Source organism: Pteropus vampyrus, unplaced genomic scaffold (assembly GCF_000151845.1).
Source record: "Pteropus vampyrus isolate Shadow unplaced genomic scaffold, Pvam_2.0 Scaffold108, whole genome shotgun sequence".
Taxonomy (NCBI): domain Eukaryota; kingdom Metazoa; phylum Chordata; class Mammalia; order Chiroptera; family Pteropodidae; genus Pteropus; species Pteropus vampyrus.
In genome coordinates this window covers 275,629-286,217 of record NW_011888889.1, presented here as the reverse complement: position 1 = coordinate 286,217, position 10,589 = coordinate 275,629, and the positions used below count along the sequence as shown (strand labels likewise).

The 10,589-nt window shown below is 35.0% G+C and overlaps 1 protein-coding gene across 1 annotated transcript; it reads left to right on the top strand.

Moving 5' to 3' along the window:
• Positions 1–354: 354 nt before the first annotated feature.
• On the top strand, positions 355–9,328 carry TRIML2 (tripartite motif family like 2). The gene is made up of 7 exons (XM_011365275.1): positions 355–543; positions 828–923; positions 2,823–3,017; positions 4,132–4,272; positions 5,415–5,437; positions 5,609–5,709; positions 8,742–9,328. The coding sequence occupies exons 1-7, from the start codon at positions 355–357 to the stop codon at positions 9,326–9,328; spliced, it is 1,332 nt and encodes a 443-aa protein (XP_011363577.1).
• The last annotated feature ends 1,261 nt before the right edge of the window (positions 9,329–10,589 follow it).

The window sequence follows — 10,589 nt, the reverse complement described above, 5'->3', positions numbered from 1 at the left end:
GCTTTGCTTTTTTTTTTAAATGACTTACTGGGAAATGGTGTGTTATGTTCTCACTTGTAACTAATTTTTAGCCAATTGCTTAAAATTTTCAGAAACTTAAGAAAGCCCTTCTAATTCTAGAACGCTGATATCATTCCTTATGTCTCTTTCCCCAAGCACGGGACTACCAAAGAGAAGACGTGCTGGATTTGAGGAGTCCAGAATGCGATGACCTGCTCTGATGCTTGACTGTGGATGCTGTGATTGGCAAGTGTGTCTGCCCCAGAACACCTTTACTCTTTTCCTGTTCGGAGTGCAGGAAAAAGTATTGCACATCAGAAACTGCCTAATCTTCAACTACGAATATCTGCCGGGATGTCCAGAAGGCTCAGCCTCAAGTTACAGCAAAAAATCCTAGAAGATGCCTACTGTGAGAAACACCTGGAACCACACCTGCTGTTCTGTGATGACGACCAAATCACGCTTTGTGACAAGTGCCTCCAGTCCCCGGAGCATAAGAATCACATGATATATGGAGTACAAGAGGCCGCTGAGAATTACAGGGTAAGCTTCATCCAGATTCCAGAGCACTCTAGCATTCTGGCCTCCTCCTCTTATTTATTAACTTATTTATTTAGGGGACAGATACTCTGATCTTCTAAGACCACTCCCCTAGTTGATGTTTATCGAAGAATACTAGCCGTATTTAGTTAACTATATTTAGAACTCCAACTTCAAGGCTAAGAAAACATAGACTGGGCTTTGGCCTTTCAGTTGTCTAAGTTTGTGAATTTAACTGTTCTAAAGCAATTACTTTACCTGGAAATCTGTGACTTATTTCTCTGCAGAAGTTATTTCAGGAGCTATTGAACACATTGATGGAGAAACTTGAAGTAGCTAAAAACCTATTAGCTGATGAGAAAGAAAGAATGGTGATGGTTCAGGTCAGTGCTTATCTTGCTTCTTGGGGGAAATTACCTGTAATATTGGATACCAAATAATATAAGCAAATCAAAATACAAATGACAACACCGAAAAATAGATTTGAAATCTGTAGGTAAGAAAAGTATTAATTTTTTGACATATAAAAAGTGCTTGGAATTCAATAAGCAAAAGACTAAAAACTTAACAGAAAAATGATCAAAGAAATAAGAGTTTACAGAAAATGCAGATATCTTTTGAACATATAGGAAGATCTTGAACTTTGCTCATGGTAAAAGAAATACAAATTAGCTATATTAAATTTGTTAGTGAGGTGGCATTCACAACTCTTAATGGCAGAGATAAAAAAGATTAATAGCACAGTTTATAACATTGTACCTATGCTATAGAAGAATGAACGCCTCATGTATTTTTGGTGGCCATTTTAAAGAGAAGTTTATGCACGTTTCACTTCTGATTTCATGCTCTCTCCATATTTAACTTTATTTTGTGCCCTGGACAACAGATTTGGCATTTCCCCCTCTTTCAATTTTTAAAGAAAATAAACGTCCAGTTGAAAATGGTAAGGGAGGAGAATTACCTGGCTATATAAGAATATTTCAGCTGATCCCCATTTTTTTCAGCCCCAAGTACCATATATTCAACAAATATTGGCGTCCCACTGTTTGCCAGGAATTATGCTAGGTGTCGGGGGTTCAGCAGTGGTGGGGGGGTGGGTAATTCAACCATTGCACAATTAACATTTTACTAGATGTAAACAAAACAAGCAAATATATGTTACATCTTAAATGCTATACTTTTTTTGTTTTTTGTTTTGTTGTTGTTTGGAAAAGCAAGAGCTATGGGGTTCACTTTTAAACAAAGTGATCAGAGCCTTGTCATTCAGAAGTGGCATTTGAGGAAACTCTAGGAAGTGTGGAACTGAGCCATGTAGTCTTGAGAAGAAGGTACTAGGCAGAGTGGAGGGCAAGTACAAAGGTCTCAAGATGGGTGTTTACTTGGTTGTGGTTGTGTGAAAGAAATGGAGATTAGAAGATGATGAGATTAGAAGATAAAGGAGCCAAATCTTGCAGGGTAGTTGCCTTTAAATGAAATAAGAAATCCAGTGAAAAGTTTTGAACAGAAGAATAACATGATCTCACTTCCATTTTCATAGAAACGCTCACTGATGAAGTGAGAATAGACCATAGGAGGGTGAGAGCAGAGGTGGAGACCTGAAAAGGGCTGTTGCAATAATCAGGGACAGGTAATGGTAAACTGGTGGGGTAGAGGTAAAGGAGATAAGTGGTCAGGTTCTTGATTCTTGATTCCACTGAGTCTCATGAGATTAAATATTACACTAAGCTGACTACTCCCAATGTATATCTCCAGCCCAGCCTTCCAAATAATAGGCTTTAATGTCCACCTTACTTACGAGGCATCTCTCCTAGGATGGTTAATTGATTAATCAAAATCATCATATCCAAAACTCAGCTTCACATTCCCACCTCTGGAATCTCTCTCTTTCATAGTTTCCGTTTCTGTGTTTTGTCAGCTCCATTCTTCTAGCTGCTTAAGTCTTAAGAACCTTGGAATAAATAGCCCATTGATCCCTCTTTTCTCATACCCCCTATTGAGAGCATCAGCAAACAGCTGACTTCGATTTTCAGTTTTTCTGGTTTCCTTCTCTTCAGTTACTGAGATTAGATTCCTCAGTTCTCTAAGTCAATTAACATTCCTTCATCTGTGTTTTATGTTCAAGGTTTGTGTTAATGTCCTGGTGGATATTGACTATGAAATTTCCTTTGTCCTCATACTTTATATTTCCTTGCCCTTATATTGAAGTTGGAGATGGAAAGAGACATTCTGGTCAATCTGTGGTGTTCTACCTGAAGTCCATTATATCTGTATGTATTATAAAGGGAGAAGAGCAGAATTTTAAAGAGATGATTGAGTCTGAATATAAAATGATGTTCCGGTTGATGACTGAAGAGAAAGAGATGAACTTCCAGAGCCTACAACCAGAACTTTTCAACCAGGACTTGAGAAAAGCCAGTCGGAGGCAAATGATGGAATTTTCTGCAGAACTAGAGGAGAAATCCAAGGAAATGATACAGGTGACTTGTTGAAAATGGCATCCTTACAATATTTGGGAAATAAAAGAAAGAAGAGAAGAATGTGTCAGTTCCAGAATAAAACATCCAGTGACAGTCACATATGTATTAAAAGGATTTGTATATTCATCCAGCAATTCTACTTCTGAGAACTTGTTGCAAATATATTTACCTGCATATAAAAAACATGTGGATAAGAGAATGCTGTCAAATTGTTTTAGTTTGAAGCCTGGCTTAGAGGTAGTCTTTGAAGTTGGATTGATGATGTTTCTATCTTGGGTCTGCTTTTTATTAGCTTGTATGTGGCCCTCAATTTGTTTCTTAACCTATGGCTTGGTTTCTTTAGCTGTGAAGTGGGGATAATAGTGGTCCCTGGTTCATAATAGTGTTGTGAGGCTTGAATGCGATAGTCTACATAAAGCACTTTAGTGTTTGGACATATTGTGTCCTGGATAAGTATTAGGTATTATTATTACTATAAGATTTATTAATAGCAAGAGATTAGATACAACCTATATCCATTAATATAGGATTTATGAAATAAATCATTATGTACATAAAATGAAATCTTCATTTAGAAAAGATCACATGGCTGTATGTGTATAGATAAGGAACATTCCAAGAGCATATTATTTATTAAGGAAAAAGCAAGATATCAGATCAGCAATACACATAATAAGCCATTATTTGTGTTCTTTAAGAAAAAATAACATGAACACATGCTCATGTGCCTAGGTGGAACATCTTTGCAAAGATAAAAAAGAAACTGGTAGCACTGGCTTGATTATTTAATTTTTATTGATATTTAATTTCTAATTCAAATCTATAACAAAGGACATAAACTTTCTGAACAAAACTGCACAGCATAAAATGATCTGTTTTAGGTCCAAGTTATCTGAATAAGTGGACTGCACGCATATCACCAATGTCTACATAAATATATTGTGTCAAAGAATAAAGTTTCTATGAGGTGTCCTGCTTGACACAGAGGGATATCCTGGCCTTATCTAATTATGTCTATTTCCAGGATGGCAAAGCAAGTTTTTAAAAAGGTGGTCAAATAGCAAATAAGAGAAATTATTGGTTGTTAAATAGTAATAAGGAGTTGCTTCTGCAGAGACTGAACAATCTGGGGAGAGAGAACATGAATAAACTGAAGGAGAGTGAAGTCAGGCTCTCTGAACAGATCTGCAGCATCCAAAAAATCACCGCAGAACTACAGAAGAAGTGTGGGGAATCCACTTTAGCGTTGCTCCAGGTAAGGTTCTAGAAAGAATCTTCTTTGTAGTGTTTGAGATGTGAGAAGTAGACCATACTCATTGGCGGTCAGTTCCAGGACACAATATCCAATGATACTCAATCATTAGTGAGGGCGATATAGCTATTTTCTAATCACCAAAAGTATTATGAGTCATCATGAAATCATAGTACAGAGCTACTTCATGATATGAATTCTTACCTTAAAATTATTAATAGTAAGTTCAAGTTGACATGTCCTTTAATAAATAAATAATTGGTTAGTCAAATCATGATACGGCTATATAACAGAATATTCTACAACCATACAAAAAGGATGAAGAAGCTCTGGGCATTAAAAGACTATCTTTAAGATATTTTGTTAAGTAAAAAAAAAAGATGCAAAACTGCTTTTTGTTTGGTTTTAAAGAATATAGACATATGCTCATTGACAATCAGACTGCCTCTGGAAATATAAACACACATTTTAATCGGCAGTAACATTGGGAAATAAAGGTGATATTTATTTATATAGTATTGTATATTTTTAATTTTGTATGGTAACATGCAAATATCTTTTTAAGACTCTCCATTTCCCTCTGCCAGGAACATATTAGCAATTTGAGTGCTCTTATTTGAGAAGCCCCTACACATAAACCCTTAGATTGTTCTAGAGACAAACCCAATTCTAGATGGTGGGGATAGGGGTGACCAAATTATGCTTCATTCCTGACCTGCCTGGCTCCAACCACTCTCCCCAGACTAGCAGATCCCTTCACATGTCTTAATTCTTGCCACTTTCAGCATAGAAAGCAAACAGGTGGACTGAATTGGAATGAAGAGTGTTCTGAATAAGATGGCTGAAATGAGGTGTAGAAAATATTTCCCTTGGGAATATAACAATAACTTCAAGCATTTTATCAATTTTTCCTATTTCATGTTAAAATTTGGTATCTGAGAATTAGCATCATGAATCTGAAGAAATTAACATAGAAATCAAGTTTTATTATTTGAAGATATTTTCATGAGCACAACTCACAAAAGGCTTGTGGGTATTGGTTAATCTTGACTCTGAAATTTAATTTGTCCTCATACTTTGTATTTCTTTGATATCCATTAGTAACTGTCTTTTTTTTTTTTTTTCTTTTTTTTTTCCCCCCATAGGATGCAAGATATTGTCTGGACCAGTAAGTTTTCATTTTAGAAACATTTGGGTCAGAATCAGGGTCTGATGTGTAAGCAGTAAAGTGGGTAAGATGTTGGGATAGGGATAGAGAGATTGTGTAATGAGATCATCCTCTGGGTCAAGGGGCCTGGGGTCTGCCCACATAACTGAGATTGTCTTTTCTTTAAAGGAGTGGTGGTTCACTACTGCTTCAGTGTCTAGAGCCCGCCCAAATCACAGACTTGAGTTTATGCCAAATACCAGGAATGAGCAAAATGCTTAAAGTGCTCCAGAGTAAGTTGACACACATCTGTGATTACATCCTACCATAAATAAAAGTAAATTCCAGATAGCTTAAGGATATAAAAGATTGGAGAGTTTAATATGCTTACACACATAAGATAACAAGATAATAATTGCATGATCTCATGTTGAAAGGCTCTCCTATGCAAATTCTTTACAATTTTCTCAACCCTGAAACATAATTATTTCACTATTTAAAAATTTTAAACTTGTATGAAAAAAGTCAATATATGTAATGAAAGATTTATATCTCCTACCCCTGTGGTTTTGCCTTTTCCAGAATGCTCTGTCAATGGATTCACACAGTATGTGGCATTTTGAGTCTGGTTTCTTTCAGTTAGTATAATGCATTTGAGGCACATTGTAGTTTGTTGCGTGTATCAGTAGTTCCTTTTTGTTGTGTGGTATTCCATTGTACGAACTTACCACAATATTTAAAATTTTTTTTGTAATTCCATGGACATGAGTTGTTTTCAACTTTATGCTATAAATATTTGCTTATAGATTTTTGTGTGGCCATGACTTCATTTCTCTTGGTTGAATGTCTATACCATTTTGTATTCCCACCAGTAATACATGAAAGATTCTGTTGCTCTACATCCTTGCCAGCATTTCGTATTGTCATTTTATTTTAAACTATGTAGCAGCAAATCACTTTGATTTTTAATTTGTATTTCTGAAATGGCTAATGTGATGGAGCATATTTTTATGTGTTTACTTACACTTTACTGTTGCTCTTCTTTGAAATATATCTATGAATATTTTCCTCATTTTAAAAATTATTTTCTCATTGAATTTTGTGATTTCTTTATATATTCTAATTACCAGTTCTTTATTAGATATTGTTTTGCAAATATTCTCTTTGTGATTTATATTTTTATTTATCTAATGTTTTTTGAAAAGCAGAAATTTTAAATTTTGAAGTTCAGTTTATCAATTTTTTCTTTTATGATTTGTGCTTTTGCATCCTAAGAAATTGTTTCCTACCCTAACAAAAAATTTCTATATTTTTCTCACCTTTCTGTACTGGCTCAGAACTCCAATACGACACTGAATAGAAGTGGTGAGAAACATTTGCCTTGTTCTTGATCTTAGGAAGAAAGAAAGCATTCAGTATTTCAGTTTTAAGTTTGATATTAGCTATGTTTTTCATATTTGCTTTACCCTAAGTTGAGGAAATTACCCTCTATTTCTGACTTGATAAAACCTTTTATCATGAATCAATGTCGAGTTAATTAGATGCATTTTCTGTATCAATTAAAATATGTTTTTTCTTTATGTATTAATATGGTGAATTATATTACTTTCAGATGTTGAACCAGCCTTACATTCTCAGAATAAATTCTTGGTAGTGATATTACTTATTTTATATATTGCTGAATTCAATGTACTAATATTTTTAAAGGATTTTTGTATTTATATTATTGAGGCATATTGACCTGGAGTTTTCTTTTCTTGTAATCATCCATTAACTTAGATAATTCATTTTATTTTCATTTCTATGTAATCTTTTAGTATATGTGCTGCCGAAGCAAGCACAATTTCTACATAATCTTTTGGGTTTTTTGTCAAGTCTAGTTAGCCTTACTTTTCAGTTTCCTATGTCCTGTACATATTTTTAAGCTTTTTACCTCAAACATAGAAAAAAATTATTTTAGAGTCTGTGCCTGGTAATTCTAACATTTATGTTCTTCAGATTTATTTCTGCTAGTCTCACTCAATAGTGCTCTCCTACTTTGTGTGTGTTTAATGATTTTTTAATAGATAAGCTTAACTTTTTCTCTCAGATATTAATTTTAGAAATTCTTTGAGGTCAAAAATGAAGCTGTGCATTCATCTTGGAAGAACTTACATTCGTTTCTGCCAGTCTTCTGTAAATACTAAGTGCCTGGGACAACTTGAAACTTAAAATTCAAGGCTTGTGGCTTTTAAGACCACCCTAATAATGACATGAATTGGGCTTCAAATCCAGAGGTTTATGTTCATTTGGCAATAAAACTTGGTGCTGGATTAGATGCTGAAGAAAGTAAGAAATAAAGAACTATTCCAGGTTTATGGCTTGATCAACTCAAGCATTAAGTGTGCTATTAACTGAAAAGTAGAAAGTAGAAAGTGGAAAGGAATACGTTTGGGGATTAAAGTTTCGATGTAGAATGTTTGAAATGCCTCAGTTATGTCCAACTAGTATTTGGCAACTTGTTTGTGGCGTAAGTCTCGAACATATAGGAGATATTTAAAACTGAGGCTAAGTGAAGTTACATAGAGGGAAAGAATACAAGAAGTAAAAAGGAAGACTCTGGACCAAGCCATGAGAAATCACAGAATTTAGCAGTTAAAAAGAAAGAAAAGGAACAGTCAGAGATGTAAAGACAATTATCACTTTCATTCAGATATAAGAAATGACATTGAGCTTTCTTGTTCATAGTTGATTTTTTTGGAGGATTCTCAGATTTTCTACCCTCTGCTAATATGTTTTCTTTTGTTTTACTCTATCTAGCGTCTGAGGAAGCAATTTTTAGGCATCTATGTCATACTCTGGTAATATTTAGGATGAGAAGAGTAATTCAGTCACAGGGAAGAACCATGAATGAACTACTTTATTAGGAGACTCCAATGCTTCTGGCCATTCCAGGCTTGGAGAAGATCTTTTAGAGGACTAGAGTTAGGTCTCAGGTGATACTGGCTGACTGGATACTAGGCCATTTTTATAGCTTAGTAAGTTCCTTTCTGGTTTGAAAGTTACTTCTATACCTTGTTGTAGTCCATTATCATTTGTTTTCTTCTTCATCCTCAGATACATTGCATCTCCTTCCATCATCTTATTGACTTCATTCCTCTATGATGTCCATATCTTGAAACAAAGTTTAGAGGTTACTTTTCCAGGACTCTCCTAGATTTCTTCCCATATTTGTGCCTGAGATTTGTGCCCACTCATTGAGAAGCTCCTGTGTGTTAGAAAGCATCAGACTCTGTCACTGGCTTTGATGAACCCCTTGGTTAACTAAATTTCTCTCTCCCTGCAGGACCTATAACTTTGGATCCTAAAACAGCTCATCCCTATCTTGTCTTATCTGAAGATCTGAGAAGTATAAGACTCAGAAATGTCCAGCAGGATGTACCTGGCAACCCAGGGAGATTTGACTTCAGTGCTACTGTGTTGGGTGTGGAGAGCTTCGCCTCAGGAAGGCACTACTGGGAGGTGGATGTGCAAAAAGCAACAGAATGGCAGTTGGGTGTATTTGAAGACTCTGCCAGCAGAAAGGGTGACACACTCAAAGCTTCCAGAGATAAAGTCTTACTCACAGGCTCCATGATGGGAACCGATTATACCTTCTGGGTCTTCCCCCCTTTAAAAAGGGTCTCTTTGGGAGAGCAGATGCACAAAGTTGGAGTTTTTCTAGACTGTAAGTATCGGCAGATATCATTCTATGATGTGACAAAGAGTCTCCTCATTTATAATTTCTCTCATCTTGCCTTTCAAGGAGCTCTCAGGCCTATATTTTCTCTTTGTATCCCAAGTGGAGGCACAAATTCAAACTCTCTTAGCATCTGCCTCCCTGATGTTTTTTCTTGCAATGTTACTGTTAGCCCTCTGTCTCCCTTGGTGTGAAATCTAAAATCACAAGATACCAGAGAATTAAAAGCATGACTTTGTAAAAGAATTTGCATTAAGTAATCCAATAATAGATTTCTAGCATTTGAGTTGCAACCCAGTTCAATACCCCCAGAACCTTTGCATTTATGTGTTTTTTCATACCTATTTAGTGGAAGAAGCTACCTTTAAACTGAGTCTTAACTGAAGGACCCCATAGTAATTAGAACAACAAGTGCATATTCAGCATAAGATTGAAAAATTAGAGAAGAAATATAGTCTGGGATCCTTAGGACTAGGTTAAAGATTCTAGAGATATTTTTGAAAACAAAATTAAGCATAATTAGGACTTTAGATTTGAGATATTATCATAGTTACACATGTAATGGAGATACTCTATTACTGATCCTATTAACTCGCATCGAGGCATCCTGTTAGCAACAGAGTCAAGATCTCACAACATTTAATATTTCAAATAGAGAATGACTTAATTTCTCTACATATTTTATATAGGAATGGAGGAGGTATTGCAAAAAAAAAGGTGAATATTTCAAAATTATTTTTTGAGTATTCTACATTTTCATAAGAATATTAGTTTTCTTAAAAGAAGCCCAATAATTCAATGCTATGAAATACTTAAGTAATATTGTCTTGTAGTTGCTCTCATCTCTCTCTTCAACAATTTACTGAAAAATATTTATTTCTACAACCTTGATCAGGGGTGGTCATACAATGCTGAGAAGATGACGACATGTTTATACAGGGAATTTTATGTGAAAGGCTTATCATACTTTACATCCCTTAATATTTTTAACAACCTGTAAGTATGTATTACTCAAATGTAGAAACTGAAGCTCAGAGGGGATTTAATTTTCCTAAAGTCACATAGTTGTTAAGTGTCCAGTAAGTAACAAGGATGAGGAATTATATTTGGATCATCATATCAGAAAGCAAGCTCTGTCTTCAATCCTATTACATGGAAACCTATTGTATCAGCATGACTGTGTAAGATAGTGGTCCAATTTTATTCAAATTAGCTAAAAATGCAAGCCAATTTCTACAGGAAGTAGAGGAAGCATATTATTTCTACTTTTCTAGGTATACTCTATGTGTATTATGGAGTCTGTGTTCTTCAAGATGGGCAAAGTAAAGGGAAACAAAAGGCAAATATAAGGAAATTGCTTCTGTTGAGGCCTGGAAGGATATAAAGTCTTATATACTTGTGTTTTGGGGACAGATTTTTAATTGACCATTTGGGATTCTCAAAATTTTTTTTAAA

Coding starts and splice junctions, on each gene's coding strand:
- TRIML2 (XM_011365275.1), top strand. CDS start 355: ATGTCCAGAAGGCTCAGCCTCAAGTTACAGCAAAAAATCCTAGAAGAT. Junction 3,018..4,131: donor AATCCAAGGAAATGATACAG/GTGACTTGTTGA, acceptor TTGCTTCTGCAG/AGACTGAACAATCTGGGGAG. Junction 4,273..5,414: donor CCACTTTAGCGTTGCTCCAG/GTAAGGTTCTAG, acceptor TTCCCCCCATAG/GATGCAAGATATTGTCTGGA.